This window comes from Canis lupus, chromosome 12 (assembly GCF_011100685.1).
Source record: "Canis lupus familiaris isolate Mischka breed German Shepherd chromosome 12, alternate assembly UU_Cfam_GSD_1.0, whole genome shotgun sequence".
Classification (NCBI taxonomy): domain Eukaryota; kingdom Metazoa; phylum Chordata; class Mammalia; order Carnivora; family Canidae; genus Canis; species Canis lupus.
In genome coordinates this window covers 11,826,742-11,848,803 of record NC_049233.1, presented here as the reverse complement: position 1 = coordinate 11,848,803, position 22,062 = coordinate 11,826,742, and the positions used below count along the sequence as shown (strand labels likewise).

The following is a 22,062-nucleotide window of genomic DNA, read 5'->3' as shown; positions in this document are numbered from 1 at the left end:
ACCATCACCAACATCAAAAGAGGAGAGTCTGAAAAGGCACATGTGACCAGCAGTGTAGCCATGGCCCATTGGTTAAGAAAGACCAGGAACAAGAGGAGGATTAGCCATTGATCTTCTAGAGTAGCACCTTCCTAATACTTCCAAGCACAACCCACAGTTAAGAAATCATTTTACATCACAACTTATGGTGAATTAGATTGCTGTCCCCAACTCTTCACACTCTGTGGGTGGAATAGACATCCAATATCTTTTTTTAAAAAAGATTTTTTAAATTTATTTGACAGAGAGAGAGAGAAAGCACAAACAGTGGGAGCGGCAGGCAGAGGGAGAGGGAGAAATAGGCTCCTCGCATGCGAGGCTCCATTCTAGGACCCCAGGATCAAGACCTGAGCTGAAGGCAGACGCTCAACTGAACCACCCATGTGCCCCAACATCTGGTATCTTTTGTCACATGACTTTACAGTACCTCCTACTGGTGTTGATGTTGGGTTGCAACGTGTGATTTGTTTGGCCGATAAAACATTAACAGACTCATGATTATATATATATATGTGTGTGTGTGTGTGTGTGTGACTGGCTTGACCCCTTATGCCACTGTCACTGCAGGAGAGAATGCTCTGGAGCCAGCAGAGTAGACCCAAACCAGACCTACAGCCTGGAGCCAAGCCCAGCTTAACTCAGCCAGGTCCAGGCAAGATCAGCTGAACCTCACCAATCTGCAGATCCATGAGTGACAAAAATAAATTGTTGTAAACAGCTGAGATTTGGGGCTTATTATACAGCATCACCAACCCAACTGCTGACATAAGCCAGGACACACAAACATGTATCAAATCTTACAAACAAAATTTTGTAAAAGAATTTTTACCCTTAAGGTATACAATGTACTCTGATAATTTCTATTGTTTCATTCTTTATTTTTTATGTTTTTAAAGATTTTACTTATTTACTTGACAAAGAGAGAAAGCAAGCACAGTGGAAGAGAGAGAAGCAGACGCCCCGCTGAGTAGAGAGCCTGACACAGGGCTCGATCTCAGGATCCTGGGATCATGACCTGAGCCAAAAGCTGATGCTTAACCAACAGAGCCACCCAGGTGCCCTTGTTTCATTCGTTTTTATTTTTATTTTTATTTTTATTTTTCATTCATTTTTAAATGCTGGCTGCAACACATACTTTGAAAAACAATGTTCTAGAAAAACTGTTCTTGGGGTTTTTTTCCTCCAATACATCTGAGGAATAGAACACACTGTATAGCAACAAGTGAGTGGCTTACTTACTAGCTGTGCAACCTTGGCGAAACTACCAGACCACTTAAACCTTCAGTTTCCTTTTTTTTTTAAAGATTTTATTTATTTATTCATGAGAGACAGAGAGAGAGGCAGAGACACAGGCAGAGGGAGAAGCAGGCTCCATGAAGGGAGCCCAATGTGGGACTCGATCCCAGGACTCCAAGATCACGCCCTGGGCTGAAGGCAGGCGCTAAACCGCTGAGCCACCCAGGGATCATTGTCCAACCTTCAGTTTCCTAATCTGAGACATGGGCACAATAATATCTGGCTACAGAGTAGTTGCAGAGATTAAATGAGATAATGCATGTTGAGTGCTTATCAAAGTCATCGGAAAAAAAAAGGAAAAAAAAAAAGAAAAAAAAAAAAAAAAAAAACAAAGTCATCGGTATAAAGCAGGTCTCCAATAAATATTAGCTGCCATTTCCATTCCTGAGAACTACAGTGAGGAACAGAAGGAACCCAAGCAATTTCAGAGTTAAGAATGAGTTATGGGTGGTGCCTGGGTGGCTCAGTGGGTTAAGTATCTGCCTTCGGCTCAGATCAGGTCCTGGGATCCTGGGATCAAGCTCTCTGTTGGGCTCCCTGCTCAGTGGGGAGCCTGCTTCTCTCTATCCCTCTGCCCCTCCCCCCACTCATGTTCTCTCTCCTTGTCAAATAAATAAAATCTTAAAAACAAAAAGAATGAGTTATGGACTACTTTCTTTTGGATGGGGCATCAGGCTGAAGTTACTGGAATAAGGCAGCTGATGACTGATAACAGCAGCTCTAACTAACAAACGGGCAAGAATCAAACCAGTTGAGTGCCCGCAACAATGGCATCAATGAGGCATCAAGCACCACCTCTCTGCTCCGTTCTACCCATACTCTCTCCCTCCTAGGGCCCTAAAGGGATTCAGAGACCTGATCCATCATTAATGCTTTCTCCAATCTTTAACATACCCCCTCTTTCCTCCTTCTACCCTCCCCACCTGAGCATGAGGATTAAGCCCACCAGCAAAGAATAAGTAGCTGGCATTCAAAGAGCAACACGGGGTCACACAGACAAGTGGTGTCTTGCATCCTTCGAGCCCATATTCTCAATTGTTCCATGAACTACAGAGAAAGACCAGAGTCTACTCGTTATTCCTGTCCAAACCCCACCAGACTTCATGATGGGACACGGATGCTTCTGGTAAATGAGGGATAAAGGGAGGCCATCCACGGGCTAGGGCAGGGAATGAGCATTAGAAGCAGGTTGTAAAAAAGGCTTCTTTATTGAGAGCAGCGAGTGTTAAAAAAACAAAAACAAAAACAAAAACAAAAAACAAACGAACAACAACAACAATACAGGTGTGAGGCAGGGGTGGCCCACCCTCCCCACCTCTTCCAGGGTCCACCCCTCCCTCCCATGCCCCCCACCCCACGCTGCAAGTACATACAAAAGCCGCCCATGGTGCATACAAAAAGGGCGGATTATATAGTGTCAAAAGCTCCTGAAAACTCCTTCATCTGCCAGGCACTTAGGATGAGGAAAGGAGAGAAGGTGGGGAGGAGACATGGGGCTGGGTCAGTGTGCACAAGTCCATGGGGTGAGGACTCACTGGCGCATTCTCTGTAGTCCTGGTGCAGACCCAAGGTGGGCCTGGTAGACCAGAACTCTACAGGAACTTGAGTATATTAAGGAGCTCCCCTCAGACCCAGCTCTTCTCCAGCCGAGCCCTCCCTGGGCCAGGTTGGCAGGTGAGTGGTAGAACTGGACCTGGTCAATGGGAGGAGACCCAGGCCAGAAACTGGGGTTACCTGAGGTACCCATACTGTCCCTGATGGGGGAAGTGGTGGCAGAGAATGCTGCCCAGCTCAAGGCTCTAGTGACTCAGTCTGGGTCTGAATCAGCCTCCCCAAAGGGCTGAGGATGAGGAAGAAGAGGAAAGCCCAGGCCCTGCCCAGACCTTAATAGTGCCTGTGGTCCCAGGGTCCCTGGGGCCAAGGAGGAGAGGGATCTTGCCCATCATGCTGTGGGTACCCCTCAAGAAGTCCTCCCTTGCCCACACCATCCTGAGGCACAGCCTGCCTGGGCTCCTTCCTCACGGCTTGTTGTCTGCGGGGTTGTCTCCCAAGGTGTTAGCGATCTCACTGAAGGAGGGCCGGTCCTTGGGACTGAGGGCCCAGCAGCGTTGCATCAGCCGGTAGAGTTTGGAAGGGCAGCCCTCAGGCTGTGGGAGTCTAGCCTTCCCAGCCTGCAAGTCTGCAGGGAAGATGGTGGATGGAGCATTAGTTGAAACATTTAACCACCTGTCCAAACCCCATGGAGCCTGTAGTTCCCATAAGCAGCCATGTGAGGGCGACTGGGGGTCAGGGGTGCTGGCCAGTGGTGGGTGGGCACTGACTCAAGGACCATAAGGAAGTACCTTGCAATCAAAGGTGATGACTCCCCTGGCCCTGGCCCCAGCAATCTCTGGCTGGTGGGGGAAGGGTTCACGGGAGGGAGCCAATGCATGAGGACTGAAGTAGGGTCAACGGGCAGGCATCAGAGCTGCTGGACTGGGCACTGGGGTCAAGGACTATTTACCAACCACTATAAAAGTATTAATCAGTATGTCAACTGGAGTAGCCACATCTGTGCACCTGCTAACACCAGCCCTGAGAGGTGAGACAGGCTAAGTGGGCCCCAAGACGCTGAGCAAATTCTCTACCTGGAGCACATCTGGAATTGTCCCTTAGAAACACCAACCGCCTACCTGCCAGCACTTCGTCATCTGCCTGCCCACTGTGGGGCATCTCTCCGTGGGTGAACACTTCCCACATCAGCACACCAAAGGCCCAAACATCTGACTTGGTGGAGAAATCCCCCTCCAGGATTGCCTCAGGGGACATCCAGCGCAGTGGCACCCAGGCCTGACGGAAGTGGTAGTACTCGCTGCAGGAGAGAAGGACACACAGGACTGGGCTGGGGCCTCCATGGCTCAGAGGCCAGATGGGGAACACAGCCTGGGATCCTAACCTCATCCCAGGTCCAAGTCTCAGCCCCAGGCTGAAACCCAACCCAAGGCACCCAAAGAAATCAGTAGCATTTATGCCGAGCACAGGGGTGCAGTAGGTGAAAATCTGGAGGCCACCACATGGGGTCTGATGGTAAAAAATTCCATTAAGAATCCAAATTTGCCTAAATGTTCATATTTTTAAAAGCTAACAATCACATATATTTTCTGTTTAAAACAAAACATGAAAAACGAGACCACATTAAATGGAAAGAAAACTTAAAGAGCTTTACTAGCAAGCGATATACCAATTATGACTAAAGCAACAGCCAGACGAGCTGCAGTGACTCAGAGCCAGGGTGATTCGTAGGGGCATTCCCCAAGAGGCTGTACAGTGTGTGCAGGCACTCCAGAGCAATCTCTGGCTGTGGCTGCTGAGCTCGAAGTCTTTGGGCTTCAAGATGGTATTTACTGAATTCATCAGAGGGAAGCATATGAATAGTTAAGTTACAGATAAATTGTTATAAAGTTTGACTAGTTATTTAAAAAAAAGGCTTGTAATGTTTTATCCCCAGAATAAAATGTATAAGCATCAGGGACCTGTGGTCCATTGGCTAGGAAGCCTGCTGCTCATCTGGAGAAAGGATGGGGTGGGGGGTGGGGGGGCTCTGTCCCCTGCCCAAGCCCTCCAGCTTTGGACCAAGCAGACACTAAGCCCTTTCTCACACGCTCCCAAAGCCCATGTGGCCTCTGCCCGGCACCATACCCGACTTGTGCCCTTCTACCTGTTGTACACGTCTTTGCTGAGCCCCAGAGCCGACACCTTCACCTGTCTCTGGGCGCTGACCAGGCAGTTCCGAGTGGCCAGGTCCTTGTGCACAAAGCGATTGTTGGACAGGTGCTCCATGCCCAGGGCTACCTGGGTGCACAATGCCACCTGCAACGAGAGAAGGCCCTTTCAGAGGTGCTGGGACTAGAGATCAACGCAACCGTCCTCGACACAACCCTTGTTGAGGCCTTAATGCCATCAGTGCAATGCACAGGAAGCCCCAAAACAAAGACACAACAGCTTCTCTTTCCCTCTCTGTAAAATGTGGGTATTGACAGCCCCCGTCTCACTGGGTTGTTAGAAGAACTGAGTTGACTGATCCTTGGTTTTGGCTGAGGTCATGATCTCGGGGCCATGAGACAGAGCCCCAGCTTTGGGCTCAGCTCAGCAGGGGGTTTGCTTGAAATTCTCTCTCTCCCTCTCTCTCTCTCTCCCCCTCTGCCCCTCTCCACCACACTCACACGCTCTCTCTCTAAAATAAGTCTTTTTGGGGATCCCTGGGTGGCTCAGCGGTTTAACACCTGCATTCGGCTCAGGGCGTGATCCTGGAGTCCCGGGATCAAGTCCCGCATCGGACTCCCAGCATGGAGCCTGCTTCTCCCTCTGCCTGTGTCTCTGCTTCTCTCTCTTTCTCTGTGTCTTTTATGAATAAATAAAATCTTTAAAAAAATAAAATAAGTATTTTTTAAAAAGAGAGAAAAAATAACTGGGCAGTAATCATAGCTTACGTGTCCCTTTTTTACTTCAAAATTATGCATTTTCTTCTCGTTATGTTTAAAACAAACAAAACAACAAAATGTGTGTATGAGTACAAGTGTATAAATATACATACACACGATTGATTGCCTCCAAGGAGAGGAGGTGGGGACTACAGAGTAGAAAAAGAGGGAAATTTAAATACTGTTTAAATTGTGAACTGCAGGAGCACGGGTGGCTTAGTTGGTTAAGCGTCTGCCTTCGGCTCAGGTCATGGTCCCAGGGTCCTGGGATGGAGCCCCACCTGGGGATCTCTGCCCAGCAGGGAGTCTGCTTCTCCCTCTGCCACTGCCCCTTCCCCTGCATGTGTTCTCTCTCTCTCACTCACTTTCTCTCAAATAAATAAAATCTTTTTTTAAAATTGTGAATTGCATATGGAAAAATCTATAATGTATACATGTGTGTATATATATGTATGTGTGTGTGCATATATATATACACACACACTTCCACAAATAATCATAAAGCTCACACCCAGGTAACTGTCACTAAGTAAACAAACAAAAACAAAACCCAACAATGCTAGAATCCTTGAAATCACAAGCGTTCCTTCCTAATCGTTTATTCTCCCTCTTGAGAGGTAACCACTATCCCAACTTTTATGATAATAATTTCTTGGCAAGGGACGCCTGGGTAGCTCAGCGGTTGGGCGCCTGCCTTCAGCACAGGTTGTGATCCCGGGATCCAGGATCAAGTCCTGCATATTGGCGTCCCCAATTCATTTATCTTAATGCCAATGAATTCTTTTTTCTAGTTTTTCTCTCTTTTTTTTTTTTAAGATTTTTTTTTTTAATTTATTCATGAGAATACACAGAGAGGAGAGAGAGAGAGAGGCAGAGTCACAGGCTCCATGCAGGGAGCCCAACGCGGGACTGGATCCCGGGTCTCCAGGATCACGCCCTGAGCTGTAAGCAGCGCTAAACCGCTGAACCACCGGGGCTGCCCGCCATTCTAGAAAATAATATGGAGTTTCCTCAAAAACCTAAAATTGGGGCACCTGGATGGCTCAGTTGGTTGAGCATCTGCCTTCAGCTCAGGTCATGATCCTGGGGTCCTGGTATTGAGCTCCATGTTGGGCTCCCTGATCAGTGGAGACCCTGCTTCTCCCGCTCCCTCTGCCCCTATGCTCTCTCTCAAATGGATGGATAAAATCTTTAAAAACAAAAAAACAAAACAAAAAAAAAACTAAACTAAAAATAGGGACACCTGGCTGGCTCAGTTGGTAGAGTGTGAGACTCTTGATCCCAGGCTCCTGAGTTTGGGTCTCACCTTGGACGCAGGAATTACTTAAATAGATTTTTAAAAACTTAAAACAATTTTTTAATTAAAAAATTTAAAAGTCATACATAAATGGTTTGGGAAGAAACAAACAATACAGAACATGTTTAAAAGTTACATAAAACTATACTTTGCTAACATGAGCAAAAACAAAATGAAACATGGTCTCAACCTGTATTGTCAAAAACAGTAGCCTCTCACCCTGTGTGACTACTTCAGTGAGTTAAAACTTTTAATATTTTATTTATTTGAGAAGGAATGAGTGAGAAAGAGTGAGCATATGAGCAGGGGCAGAGGGAGAGGGAGAAGCAGACTCCTCTGCTGGGGCAGAGAGCCCAAAGCAGGGCTAGATCCTAGGACCCTAGGATCATGACCTGAGCTGAAGGCTGACACTTAACTGACTGAGCCACCTAGTGAATTAAAACTTAATTAAAAATTTGGTGCCTCAGTAGCTCTGGTCACATTCTAAATGCTCAGTAGCTGCACGAGGCTAGTGACTGCCACAATGAACAGCAGTAGATGTGAAATATTTCCATCATTGCTGGGAGTTCCTTAGCGCTGATCTGAGCCACCATCAAACTGGACCTATCTACGTATCCGATATATTGGCTGACACTGCATCTATAGCAGTGCTGAAAAAGGATGCCACCAAAAGTTAGGAAAGAATCTCATCTTCCTGGTGTATTTTCCTGATCCAAAGTGAAGACAAAAGACCTCCAGATAGCTTCCAACCAAACACATAGAACCAGTGGTGAGGATTAAAGAAGAGGTCAGGCGAGCAGGTGCACCAGGATGAATAACAACCCCCTGGGTCAGAGTCCCCTCCATGGTATCTCCATGGAAAAATAGAATCCACCATACACCCAAAATTGCCCCCATACTGCCATCCTCAGAATGCTCCATGTGCCACTGGTGGTAAAAGGGCCAGATGACCGCTGAAGTGGTCCTATCATTAACAGATGGACTCCACTCCAAGCTTCAGAACTGCAGGGCATTGTCCAGCCTTGCAGGTCATCTATAAGGGACAAAGGCTTTTGTGATACGTCCTCGTAGGACTTCCCAGTCCCCTCAGCCTGCTCTCTGTTCTGGCTTATTAGCGTAACAGTCTGCCACTAGTCAAGGGAAACAGAAGAGAGTGGACTTGGCATGGTGACTAACTTGCTATCTTTCCAGCGGGGCGGTGTTTCTAGAAATACTGGCTAAGTGAGGAGAGTAAAAGGGAATTCTGTTAGATACCAGCCAATTAAGTGTTTCCTTACCACTGGGCAAGGTGCCATCAGATGGCCACAGGATTCGTTTTCAAATACCGTTATGAAAGCCTGCTCTTTGGGAAAGACCAGGCCCACCCCTTCCTTTCCAACATGACCGTCTCAGGGTTTGCCCAGGTTCTGGCTAACCCCTCGTGACACTGTGGTGCTGTTTTCATGCTACGGCATCTAACTACATACTCTGCTGTCCTCAAGGTGTGCTGAGCTGACCCTCTGCTCCTTATCCCGTCCTTAGCTTGCAGAGACCCACAGAGAAGTCACAGGTTACAGCTGCCTGACTTCAAAATCTCCATCATCTCATCAGATACTTGAACAGGCATTATCTATAATTATGCCAATACCCAGGGCCTGTGTCTGATTTCCATCACCATCCTCTGTAGTCCTGAAATTCTCCTGAGGGTTCCGGCAGCCACACCAACTAGGCACTCTCATTTCAATTTGACCTGACCAGGGAGCACCCTGCCTCCCATGCCACCCCCCCTTAAAAACTTAACTCTTCCTCCTTCCATTCCCCTAGAGCCCTAGGAATATAAAGTGGCATAACAGCTCACTAGATTATTAGTACAAGGAAACATCTACAAGTTTTAGTATATCTTTCCTGTGAATCTTCATGGAATCCTCAAAAAGCAGTGTTTTTCAAACTACTGATCAAGACCCACATGGGTCTCAAAATCAATTTAGTGGGTTAAATAGGATCGAAAATATCAACTGCATCAAATAGTGTTTTGAAGTATAATTTGGGTTCTGTGTGTGTGTGGCATGATGTAAAACACATTTCTTATAGGGGATCCTGACAACAAACATTTCAAAGCTACTATCCTATATACCAGGACTCCTTGAACCTTAATGAGCTTAAGAATCAGCTGGAGAGGGGCACCTGGGTGGCTCAATCTGTTGGGCGGCTGCCTTTGGCTTGAGTCATGACCTGGGAACCCTGAGATCAAGCCCCACATCCGGCTCCCTGCTCAGTGGAGAGTTTGCTTCTCCCACTCCCTCTGTCTCTGTGTGCGTACATGCATGTGCTCTCTCTCTCAGGCTCTCTCTCTCAAATCAATCAATCTTTTTTTTTTATAAGGATGGCGGTGGAGGTTATGCCGCACACAACCTTCCTTTTTTTTATTTTTAAGATTTTATTTATTCACAAGAGACACAGAGAGAGAGAGAGGCAGAGACACAGGCAGAGGGAGAAGCAGGCTCCATGCAAGGAGCCCGACGCGGGACTCGATCCCAGGTCTCCAGGATCACACCCTGGGCTGCAGGCGGCGCTAAACCGCTGCGCCACCAGGGCCGCCCTCAATCAATCAATCTTAAAGAAAAAAAAAAAAAAAGAATCATCTGGAGAGCTTATCTGAAAATCGCAGGTCCTCAGACCCCATCCTTAGATATTCCTAGACCCTCAGTCTAGAAACCTGCGTTTTTTATTTTACGCAAACCTCCCTTCCCATTTGATGTAGAATATTGTCCTATGAGTGTGTAGAACACAACTTATTAAAGCTCCCTCATCAGATTTAAGCTGCAAGGGGGAGAAAATGGGAGACAGATCCTTAGCACAGGTGGTAATAACTTTTAGCTAATGAGAGTCCTTCAGGTCATGTGACAGAGGTAACTAATGGACTTCTTCCTGTCTGCCTATGTCCCTGTCGCAAAGAAACCTACCTGACTCCCCTCTTTCCTGCAGCCATCCCCTTCCTGCCATTCAACTACTTCCTCTCCTTGAGAACTGAACTCAAATTGTTCTTTTGACCAGGAAACCTTCTTTGTTAACCACACTGTCCACCTAAAGGATGTGAAAGTCTTTAATATCTCTTGATTTGTATTTCTCACTCACTTTCCGTGTCATACCTGAAGTCTATAAGGCACATGCCATAATAATTTTCCTAAGCTCCCCTACTAGATCCTAAATGCCCCAAGGATGCCTGACAGTTTCCATTTTGCAACCCCAAGGGCCCTTATGGCCATAACTGGCTCAGTAACAATTCACTGGCTCCTTGCATGTCCTGAATTGTGAAGTTTGGGGCCCTGACATCCTATTTAGGCAGAGTAGCACCTCCTGTCCTGTGGCTTTCCATCTACAGCTACTGCAGACAGCTGCTGAGGCTTCAAGATGATGGAGGCAAGGGATTGGTGTCAGGAGGCCAGCCACAGACAATGTGGGGCCAGATGACTCGTCCTATGTGGGCCTCAGTAAATTCATCTGTAATTATGAAGAAGTCAGCCTGAGGGGCTCAGACTGACTTCCCCAGAGAGAGCAGGGGTGACCAGGGTGCCACTTGCCTGACTAATCAACGAGCCATGTCTTTCTGCCCTGCCTCCAGAACCTGTGACCTGGGTCAGCCTACAAGGCAAGGAAAGGTCACCTGCTAGGGAGGGCCCTAGGAGTCACTGCCTACCTCTGAGCTGTGACTTTTGTTATCAGCTTGATAGCAGAATACCCAGTCTCAGGGAAGGAGGCAGATGCATTTCAGAGGGGAGGGAAGGAGGCTGTGGGCAAGAAGAGCTGGGCCACAGAAGGTATCGTCTGAGATGGGCAGAGGGTAGTAGGCAAGCTTTCCCTTCCTCACAGTTTCAAGCCAGGTTTGCTCCACCATGGGGCCCCAGCCAGGGATCTGTGCCCAGAAGGTGGGAGGAGAACCGGAAGGAAAGGCTGGGCAGCCGTAGCCCAAGTGAAAGTGAGAGTGTGAAAACCACAGTGGGTGAAACATGGCAGCCCTTTCACCGAAGAGACTTCCACACTTGGGTGACAAAACACTGTCGGGACCACACCCTGCCCTGCCCGATCCTAGACACTTGGGCTGCTCACAGCTCCTCCAAGTGCTCACTCCAGGGGGCAGACATACCGCTGCAAGCAGCAAGGGCAGAGAGCGCCGCTTTGAAATGACGGCACCTTGGCAACAGAAAGGCATCTGGGGGCTACATGACTAGGAAAAGTCACTTAACCTCTCTAAACCTCCGTCTACCTATGAAATGGGGTAATTACATCTGTTTTGGAGGACCACTGTGATCGCTGAGATAACACAGGTAAAGTCCTGCCTGGTCCACAGAGAGGATTCCATCAGTGGCATCTCTGTCATGATGGCTACCCTTGATCCTGGCCCACCCTTGAGGACCTCTCCCGCCCCGTCCTCACCTTCTGCTTCGTGCTGAGGGGCTGTGACTTCAATTTTTCATCCTTGCTCTGGGAAATCCTCAGGAACTGTTTAAGGTCTCCCTAAGGGAAAAGTGAGGCATCTCTGTCAGGTCAGAGCCCAACTATTACCTCCAAAGCATCACACCAAGCAGGGGCTCAGAGTGGCCGCCCTGGGCAGGGGAGGAGCCCTGGACGTGCACCCCCACACCCGCCAGCCCCCCTCCCTTGGGGGAAGTCCAGTGGGAATTTAAAAATATAGAGGAGATGGCTCCTAGAAGCTCTCTGTTGGAAAGACAGGAGGACTGGCATTCCTATTCTCACAGGGGGCCCCCTGGACAGGTGGGTGACAAAGCCCCTGCCCTCAGGGAACCAAGAGGAAAACACAGCTCCCAACTGTCACAGACCCCTGAGAGGAAACCCCTGTCCTCTGGGGGGTTTATTGTCTAATGAACAATAAAGTGGGAATAGCAGTAGCAGAAACATACATCGAGTACTCATAAACCCTTGCTCCTTCCCCTTCCTGCCAAGCTTGGGATGTGACAAGCAGCAGCATAAGGACCAAGCAGGTAAGGCCTAGCTGGGTTGGGGAATGCAGAGTGAGGGGCAGCTCAGGGCATGACAGCTGGGTAGAAAGAGAAGTGTTAGCTGGAGAGTGGGCTAACACTGTGCCCCCGATGGTACAGGATGCAGGAAGGAAAGCTGGGTCTGCTAAGTTTATTCTCAAGGGGTGATGAGTCCTGCAAAGAAGGAAAAATGACAAACCAATGAAAACCTGGGTCAAGGAAGGCAACCTAGAACACATCCGTGTGGGTGTGTAGCATGAGAAGCTGGGATGAACTGGGAACCGACCCCCAGACATGGGGCTGGCAGAGAGGAAGGAGGGAGCACCAGGCAAGAAAAGGCAGGTGTCAGAGAGATAGCAGGGAAAGGAGGCTGAGTGTCTCCAGGGGCAAGAGCAGACAGGCTGAGACCACATGAGCTAAGGCTCCCATGCTGCGTCCCCACCCCCGCCGGAAACTCCCAGGTGCCCCCAGCATACCAGGTCCACATACTCCAGCACCATGTAGTGGGGCTCAGCCTCCCGGCACAGCCCCAGGAGCCGCACCACATTGGCGTGGTTCAGCTTCCCGAACATCTCGAACTCCCTCCGGAAGTCCAGCTGCTGCTGCTCATCTCGGCTCTGCAGGCTCTTCACAAGCACCAGGGTCTCTGCCACCCCTTCCTCCAAGCCCTGCGCCTTTGCCAGGAACACCTCCCCAAACTCACTCTTCCCTGTGGGTACAGGTTTGGAGTCAGCCAGCTGCCCTCACCCCAGCAGAGAAGTTCCTGACTGGGGAGGGTGCCCTGCCTCTCCTTGCCACACAGAGGGGAATCTTCGCTGCATCCCACTCAGTTGGACTGGGCACTGAGCAAACCACACTGCACCCCACCCTGTGCTTCATGGTCTCCAAAAGTAAATCGAAGGGGTAGAACTGATGATATCCAGCATTTTCCAAAGGATGGCTTGTATGAGAATTCTAGGTAGCTCTTGATAAACATGTTAATAGTTCCACTTCTAACGTATACTCGGAAAAAACTTAACTACCACAGATCCATTATTTCTCACATTTTTTTTCCCCCAGAACAACACTTTCATCAGTTTTGTTTTGTTTTTAAAGGCAGTTGGTCAGGGCAGCCTGGGTGGCTCAGCGGTTTAGGGCCGCCTTTAGCCCAGGGCATGATCCTGGAGACCATGGATCGAGTCCCACGTCAGGTTCCCTGCATGGAGCCTGCTCCTCCCTGTGCCTTTCCCTCCTCTCCCTCTCTCTCCTCTCTGCTTCTCTCTGTGTGTCTGTCATGAATAAATAAAATCTTTAAAAAATAAATAAATAAAATAAAGGCAGTTGGTCTAAAGGAAACCCCAAGGGAGGCGGGTGGGGAGATGGGATAACTTGGTGACAGACATTACGGAGGGCACATGATGATATGAGCACTGGGAGTTATACTACATGTTGGCAAATTAAGTTTAAGTAAAATTTTAAAAAAATTTCTTAAAAGATAAAGGAAACTCCAATTAATAATACACAGCAAAGATGAGAGCCATGGAGGCAAGGCGTGTACAGGCACTAGACATCTCTCCCCTCTGCTTCTCACCCCTAGCTCCCATGGTCTAGGTTTTGGAGCCTTCAGAGCCACCAGCCCGAACCCAGCCTCAAGACAGGTCTGTCATTAAGCTGTGACAATTGTGCCTAAGGCAGCATACCCAGGGTGGTGATGGGCTGCAGGCTCGTCCTTGGGAAGTGCATCTTATCAGTTGTGCTGTGGCGTTTGTTGGTGGCTGCAGGGCCAGAGCCTAAGCTGGTCAAGGCCACTTCCTCTTGGATCTCTGCTGAAGGCTGCCCATTCTGCAAAGGCCCACCTGGAAAGAAAGGGTATGGTAGGGGAGTTATTGAGATGAGACTGGACACTTTGGCCACCATGGAGACCTCACTTCTCTGTCCCAAGCCCCTGCTTCTGTCAAGTGGGTCCAATCGTGGTGCTCCACACAGAAAGGCCAGTCCAACTGTTGAACTGAGGGGGTACAAGTGTCCCGCAGAGCACAGCCACTGATTGATGAGGCTGATTACAACCTCTGAAATGGACCCAAGTGCAGAAGTCTCATCTGAGCCACTGGGTTCTGGACACTACGTCAACCTAAGCGTTTCTGCTTTCATGGGGCCTCCTCTGTGCAAAGCCCTAAGCGGGTACAAAGGGGGAATCACAACGAGGGAGACCCAAACTCTGTTCCTGAATGCCTAAACTGATAGGGGAAACCCAGCAATGCCTCTGAGGGGATGGGTAGAAGAGAAACAGAGTGCCCTTAGGGGAACTAAAAAATTAATGGAGTTGGGGGGACAAGACGTGCCACAGAAACGTGAACACACGTACTAACTGTATCTGTAGTTTAGCAGTACAGGGAGAAGCAGGCAGAGCAACACACAGCGAGCCCAGAGGCTCCAATAAGGAATTCTTGAGCCTGGTTGCTCCGACCCAAGGCCTGGAAATGGGCCAGCGAGGGATGGAGCACCTCTGCCAGAGGCCAGGCTCCCCAGCGCCACGGCACTCTCTGTGGCCGCCGGAGGGCGCTTAGTGCCCACACACCTGCAACCTGCATGGCCTCCACACCACCGCCCTCACCATTGAGACATTCCATCTCTGGCTCCTCGCCTTCAGGCTGCTTCTGAAGGCGCTTGGCCTTGCAACGCTTCTTGCAGTAGAACATAAGGCCCAGCACAGCAATGATGTAGGCCACAGCAGCACCCACGGACAGCCCGATGGTCTGGATCATCTTGTAGGGAGGAGGGCTGCCCGGGCCTTCCGACTCCTCCAGTACCGGCTTGTCTGAGAGACACACAGAAGGGTCTGGGCAGGGGCCAGTGAAGTAAACGCAGCCCTACTTGTCTACCGGCCCCTCTCCAGTCTACGCAAGATCACCTCCCAAACACTCGATGGCCTGACCAAGCCAGAGAACCAGGGAGGGTCACCACTGTCACTGGCTTTAACAAGGGGTAGGTCCTTAGGCCCCACCAAGGTCCCTGGGCCCCACCACAGAGAGTTCCAAAGGTCATGAGGCCAGTGATTCCCAAGCTGGTGTGCATCTGAACATAAGGCTAGGGATACACATAAAAAACATGCCTGTCATGATGCTAACACAATCCCACACTATCTTAGCAAGCTTCCTAAGTGACTCAATATCTTGGACCAGGCCCTAAAAAGCAGTGGGAATTTGATTTAGGATCCCAGACCCTGCCTGACATAGAGCAAATTGTTCAAGAAACATGTTTGTAGGCAGCTCTTTCTGCCCATGGGTCCTGTTCCTGTGCTCTAATAAAAACCACCTTTTTTGCACACACACACCCCCTCCAAAAAAGAAAAGAAACATGTTTGTGGAAAGGATCTTCTAGTCTAGGGGCTTTCAATGGCCTAGGGTCCAATGGTGAAAGAGGAGCAAGGAATCATTAGGGAAGAGGGAAAGAGACCATGCAGGATCCCCCGACTCCCACCAACACCTAATGCTTCAACCAAGGGGCCTTAACCCTTCATTATTATCCATTTAATGTTCCACAGAATATTCTGTCTAGAAAAACAGTTCTGCTGCTAAACCACAAAAGTTTGAGAACCTCTCACTGAAACCACATCTTACATCTCTTCTACAGATGCAGAAACAAGCCCCTGGAGAGGAAGTGACGCCTCCAAGGGCATAGAGCTGGTGACCCGGAGAGGCTCTCCCTGAACCCTGAGTCCCTGACTCTTGGCAGAGACTTTTACCCAATGCATCATCCTTTCTGGGCCTCCAAGGCAAAGGAACCCTTCCGTGCTGCACCCTTTGTAAGCTCTTCTCCCTGCCCACCCAGAGATACGTGTGGCTGCTGCAGGAGACCTGGGAAGAAGCATTTTAGGACAAAAGCACCACCCCCACACCTCCCCAACATGCGCACACACACTGGCTGTGGAATGCTAAATCAGCAACAGCCCAGCTCTAAGCAAGGAACCTAACACTATGCCATAGCATGGTGGAAGGCACACAGCTAATCCTGCCACCCCACCCCACCCCCCAAAAAAAAGATGATTTAAGGGTCTTCTGTATACAGGGAGCCAATGAAAATAAGGATGTGAACGAAGTCTGGCCTCAGAACTTCCTGTGCAGGACACCTCTTCCCAGCACATACCCACAACATAGAGGGGGGCCTCCGTGTGCTTGATGTTACAGCTATTGCCTGCGATGCAGGTGTAGCGGCCTGAGTCCTCAGGGGCCACATCGTGGATCACCAGGGAGCCATTCTGAAAGATGTGCATCCTGCCGGAAGGAGAGAAGCCACAGTGCTGCCCACCTCACCAGCTCCTGGGAAGACCAGGCCACAAGAGAGTAGGTAGGGAAGAAGATGGCTCTACCTAGGTCCCAGCTTGGTAGGGTCCAGGATGCGGTCTTTGCCCTTCCACTGAATGAGTGGCTTGGGGTCTCCCTGGGCTTCACATCGCAGCAGGGCTGTGTGGCCCTGGTACACGGTCGTGCGCTCTGGCTCCACCTTGAAGGTGATGAAAACTGGATGGGAAAAGCCCAACAAAAGGCAGGGAACCATGAGCTGTGGGGCTGGCAGGGTGTGGGGTGCCCCACGGTGCCTGCCAGCTCCAGCCCCAGGGCCCTGCCACAGTCGCACCTGCCACAGTAAGCTGGACATGGGCACGGATCTGGCCCTGTAGCCCGTTGGAGGCGATGCAAGTGTAGTTGCCTGCGTCATCACGGGTCACCCTAGAGAAGTGCAAGGTCCCGGCGTTGTCGGTCACCCACTCTGGGAGGCTGCTCCCATCTGTGGGAGCAACAAAGGGAAATGACAAGCTTGACCAGAGTCACATGGGTGGCTGGCAGTGCACTCAGTCTCTCACCTCTACTCAAAAACACGTTGCTGCTCCTAACCACCCACAGACAAAGTCCAAACTCCTGAACCAGGCACTGGGACTTCTGATTGAGCCTCGACTTTGCCTTATTTTCATCCTCACCGCCTCTCACTTCTCACTCCTAGAATTGCTTCTCTGGGCTTTGCCATCCAGGCTTCAGATCCGTCTGGAGCCCCACCTCCTACAGAAAGCTTCCCCGAGCACCTGAGTGGGGAAAGCCCGCTTCCTCCCCGAAAACCTGCAGTCCTACTCCCTCCATCTCACTACTCAAGGAAATGTAAATACTGGCCCAGCCCCTTAACAGACAACTTGGCAATCTACAGCAAGGGTTGCAAAAATGTGCATACCCTTTTATACATAATTATTCCATTTCTGAGAACCTCTCCCAAAGGAAATAAACCCAAATCCAGAAAAAGCTTTGGCTTAAAGATGTTTATTGCAGCAATAAAAAGAGAGGGTGAGAAAGGCAAAAAGGGAGAGAGGAAGGATGGTTAACAACCCAGATCTCCAACATTTAGGGAATATTTAAGTAAATTACAGTGAATCCAATCATCAGAATATTACTACAATCATCAAAACCAAGGTTTATATATAAAAATGTGCAAATGCTTGATAACGTTAAATAAAAAAGGATATAAAATTACATAATTAACTATCTTTCTTTTTCTACAGTAAGCATGGCTTACTCGTGTAAGTTTAATAAGTGAAAATTATATGTTCAATAAAATTGCTATGTGCAAACAGAATGGATATACATAGAAAAAGAAGGGCACACACCCAAAGATGATGGATAGTGGGATTATGCATTTCTCCTCCCAAATTTTTTTTAAGTTTTTTTTTTTTTTTTTTTTAAGGGGATGCCTGGGTGGCTCAGTGGTTGAGCATCTGCCTTTGGCTCAGGGTGTGATCCCGGAGTCCTGGGATCAAGTCCCTCACTGGGTTTCCCAGGGAGAGCCTACCTCTCCCTCTGCCTATGTCTCTGCCCCTCTCTCTCTGTCTCCCAAGAATAAATAAAATCTTTAAAATATATATATATTTAAGAGAGAGAGCATGCATGCAAGTGGGGGGCGAGGGGGCGAGGGAGACAGAGTGAATCCCAAGCAGGCCCCATACCCACTACAGAGCCTGATCTCACAACCCTGAAATCACAATATGAGTCGCAACCAAGAGTCAGCCACCCAAAACTACTGAGCCACCCAGGTGTCCCTAAAGATTTTACTTTTAGGTAAACTCTACCCCTGACGTGGGACTTGAATTCACAACTCGAGATCGAGAGTGGTGCACTGAGCTCACCAGACACTTCCCCACACAAATTTTCTAAAAGCACCTGTGTTATCTTTATGTCCCAAAGACATAAAGACATTTTGAAGAAAGAAAGACAACTTCACAGGACCGTCTGGACCAAGTCAATCACTTGCTGCCTCAACCATCTCACATGATGTCTAATGCCTCCTGACCTGACCTTCTTCATGGCTGGCTCCTCTCTTTGTAACTGACTATAAATCAGCCCCACATTTCTTGTCTTTCCCACAGCCCCTAGCACAGTGCTGGGCCCTCAGGTGGTCCTCAGACATACATATATCTGACTAGTGGACTGTCCCACCCACCCGCACTCCATGCCCACCTGGTACCCACCTGCCCGAATCCACTTAATAGTGGGCTTTTCTCGACCTGTGGCGGAGCAGGGCACCGTGGCCTCCTTGTCAAACTCCATGCATTGCTGCGGCCGGGGCGGTGGTGTGAACTTGAGCTTTTCTGTTTCATAGAGGGAGGGTGGGTGAATGGGAAGAGGAGGAACTGAGGCAGCTTGATAGGCTAAGGAAGGCCTAAAGATCTGGGCCCCCATTGCTCCCTCCCTTTTGCCCTCCTGCCCGCTGGGCTGGGTGCTCTCCCCATGCATGGGCACTCACCCAGCACTTGGACACGGGCCTGGGCCTCAATGCTGCCAGCTGGGGTGCTGCTCACACAGCGGTACCACGTGCCATCATACACCTCCACACTGTTGATGCGCAAGGTCCCATTCTTGGAAACTTCAAACCGCGAGTCCTGTGGCACACATTATGTGACTGTGGCGGGTCTCAGCCCAAAGCCCCACATGCATCTTCAGGGGAGCTTTGGGGGAAGGAGTGCTAGGGAGGTGATCACAGAGGAGAGCCCTGGAAGGGAAACCTGCCCCCTTCCATCTAGAGCAACCCTCATTCTCACCTCTGAGATGAGCATCTGGTTTCTGTACCAGATGACTGTGGGTTTTGGTGTGGCCTGGGTTAGGCAATGCAAATAACCTGGCTTGCCCTCCTCCAGCTGGCTGTCTTGGGGCTTCTTCAGCCATGTGGGCACAGCTAGAGGAGCAGGGAGGGAACAGAAGACCAATGAACATGTGTACAAAACCAAAGGATCCAATCCTTCAAAATCCTACACTCGACCCTGAGTTCAGGAAGCTCTTGTCTGTTCCATGGAAAGTACAATAGTTACCCCTTAGTGAGGGCCTATGGGCAGCACCTTTTGAACATGATCTTGGTTAATGCTCACAATAATCCCCATACGTATGTATTCCTATATCCATTTCACAGCTGAGAAGACAGAGGTTTAAAGAAGTAATGGTAATAGGCTAACGCCTGATAAATAGGATTCAAATCCCTGGTCCATATGACTCCTTGATCTTTTTATTATGCTGAAATGCTCCAAGGCTCAGTCCTCAGATCCCTGTTCTGATTTAGCCATACTTATTCCCTGAATGATCTCAACCAGTCCATGGCCTTTGATGCCATATAAGTGAATGATTCCCAACCTATATCCTGACCCCTGACCTTCCCCCACCATGAGCTTCAAACTTGCAAACCCAATTGCCTGCCAGCATCTCCAATTAAATATCCAACAGGCATCTTGAGCTTTATATGTACAAAAAAGAACAAGTGAGCTCCCCTGGAACCTGCTCATCCCAGTTCTTCCTATCTCAGTAAACATTGCCACTATGCAGCCAACAGCAGAGGCCAAAACCTGACCTTGACTTCCCTCTCTACAGCCCCCTCCCATCACATCCATTCTACACAAATCCTATCTACTTTAGCTCCCAAAAAATCCTGAATTTGACCACCTCTCTCACTTCCACTGCTACCACTTCTGTTCTAAGCCCTTCAACACCTCCCCTGGATGATTACAATCATCTACTAACTGGGCTCCCTGTCTCAACTCTGCCCCTAACACTCTGGTCTTCTCAGAACAGCTAAGAGCGATCTTTTGAGAATGTCACTCTCCAACTCAAAACCCAAAAAAAGACTTCCTTTCTGACTTGGTGTGGCAGATTGCTTGCAAAGATGGTTGTAAATGATTCTCTCATCCCTTGTTTCTTTGCGTTGTGCTGTTGCCACTTTCCCCATCAAGAGACAGTCTATTTCTCTACTGCCTAGAGTCTGGGTGGCCGGTGGCTGGCCTGGTCCAACACAGAACACAGTGGAAGTAACACTGTACGACTGCTGAGCTGATGCCTTGAGAAGGCTTGCAGCATCCACTGCACTTGCACCTGTGTGTTAAGAGGTCCAAGCTGGCATACTGGGGCAGCCGTGGGAGAGATACCTGAGGCACCCCAGTAGATACATCCTCAGTCAACTTTGAGACATGCAAATGAGGACACCAGGGAATAGCTAGCCAACGACCAGCTGACCAACCAGCTGATTGCAAGTACATTTGATCTTCCTGACCACCTTATAGGGTAGATAGTAGGTTATTAGCTCCACATTATGAATGAGGAGACTGAACCCTGGCATAGCAGGTAGCTTGCTACACTCTGTCACTCCATGCACTGGGCAAAGAGTGGAAACTGGGTCTCTAGAATCCCTGTCTCCTGCTCTTGCTCTGCAGCCAGAGGACTGTTTTTCTGTGTGGGTTGTTACCCCAACTTCTGTGCCTGGCTTTTCATGGTCTACCTCAGCATCACCTTCCAGCAGCTGACTGGGTCCCAAGCATGCAGAACCCAGAGCTGAGAGGACCTCAGGTGAGCACAGGGAAGCCTCTGCACATCACACCCAGAGACCAAGGCCTCATCATGGGACCTGGGCTCCCATCCACCTCGCCTTGTCCCTCAGGGCAAAGGTGCTCACTGGCCACAGTGATATTGACATCTTGTCGCCGCTGACCAGCCAGGTTGGCTGCATGGCAGGTGTAGACACCAGCATCACTCTCGGCGGTACCAGCAAACACCAGTTCATGGCCCTCTTGGAAGACTCTGCCATGGGTGGGTAGCCGGGCTCCTGCATGCTCCCACCATACACTGGGCTCTGGCAGACCCTGGGGGGGCAAGCAGGCCACACGCTCCTCACTGCCAGCTGTGAATACCCGTGGCTCAAAGGGTAGCATGTCTTCAATCTCTGCAGGGAGGGGAGCAGGAAGCAAACAACCCGATTACTGTGGATCTCAAGGTTCCTCATGCTCTCCCATAGCAAGCTTTGGCCCTTTCTAGCACAAACCCCTAAAAAACTGCATCTCTTTCTGCTTCCAGCATCCTCTTCCTCTCTGCCCACCAAGCTGCTTCCTGAGTGAAATCAGGAACCTAAGACTCTGTGTGCCAACAATGTTGAAGGCAGCCCCTCCTTCGGCGCCCCAGACCCAGGGACCCACCTGCCAAGTGAAGCGTGGCCTCAAGGACAACAGGAGGGCCCCTCTGTCCCTGGCCTATGCAGCGGTAGATTCCTGCATTGCGAGGCCGGACCTGGGTCAGCAGCAGGGACCCGTTGGCAAATACAGTGGCTCTGCGGAGGTGTGGAGGCCTGCAAAGAGGAGAAGTGCTATTTGGAAGAAATGGTCCCCTGGCCTCCTTCTGGAAGGGATCATGAGACGGAACCCCAGGCTGCAAAGGTCAGAGATGTAGGAAGAATCAGCCAGGAATAGGACAGAGAGAAGGAAGCCAGCATGTCAACTGGGGTGTGTGTGTGTGTGTACATGTGCACACGCATACTCATTCATGGGTGTGTGCAAGTGTGTTCCATCTATAGGAGACTCAGCTTTTAGGGCAGCAAGGTGAGCAACAGTGTGTCAGTGAGAGACAGCAAGCCATCAACAGTATGTAACTGTGGAGACATAGGGCCATCTCCCTGCAGGGTTAAGACAAGTCTGCCAGTGAGTCACCGAGCCCCAGCAGTCAGAAGC

General features: G+C 49.6%; 1 protein-coding gene across 1 annotated transcript in view; it reads right to left on the bottom strand.

Moving 5' to 3' along the window:
• Positions 1 to 2,524: 2,524 nt before the first annotated feature.
• PTK7 (protein tyrosine kinase 7 (inactive)) overlaps positions 2,525 to 22,062 on the bottom strand; it is a 65,116-nt gene continuing 45,578 nt past the window's right edge. Inside the window, exons 6-20 of the mRNA XM_038554126.1 lie at positions 21,535 to 21,683; positions 21,018 to 21,284; positions 19,126 to 19,259; positions 18,831 to 18,966; positions 18,556 to 18,675; positions 16,683 to 16,832; positions 16,417 to 16,567; positions 16,194 to 16,321; positions 14,662 to 14,865; positions 13,748 to 13,903; positions 12,545 to 12,777; positions 11,506 to 11,586; positions 5,033 to 5,184; positions 4,008 to 4,186; positions 2,525 to 3,514 (exon numbers count right to left, since the gene is read on the bottom strand). Of these exons, the coding sequence (XP_038410054.1) occupies positions 3,354 to 3,514; positions 4,008 to 4,186; positions 5,033 to 5,184; positions 11,506 to 11,586; positions 12,545 to 12,777; positions 13,748 to 13,903; positions 14,662 to 14,865; positions 16,194 to 16,321; positions 16,417 to 16,567; positions 16,683 to 16,832; positions 18,556 to 18,675; positions 18,831 to 18,966; positions 19,126 to 19,259; positions 21,018 to 21,284; positions 21,535 to 21,683 (2,401 nt within the window). The 3' untranslated portion in view covers positions 2,525 to 3,353. The remainder of the gene's footprint in view (positions 3,515 to 4,007; positions 4,187 to 5,032; positions 5,185 to 11,505; positions 11,587 to 12,544; positions 12,778 to 13,747; positions 13,904 to 14,661; positions 14,866 to 16,193; positions 16,322 to 16,416; positions 16,568 to 16,682; positions 16,833 to 18,555; positions 18,676 to 18,830; positions 18,967 to 19,125; positions 19,260 to 21,017; positions 21,285 to 21,534; positions 21,684 to 22,062) is intronic.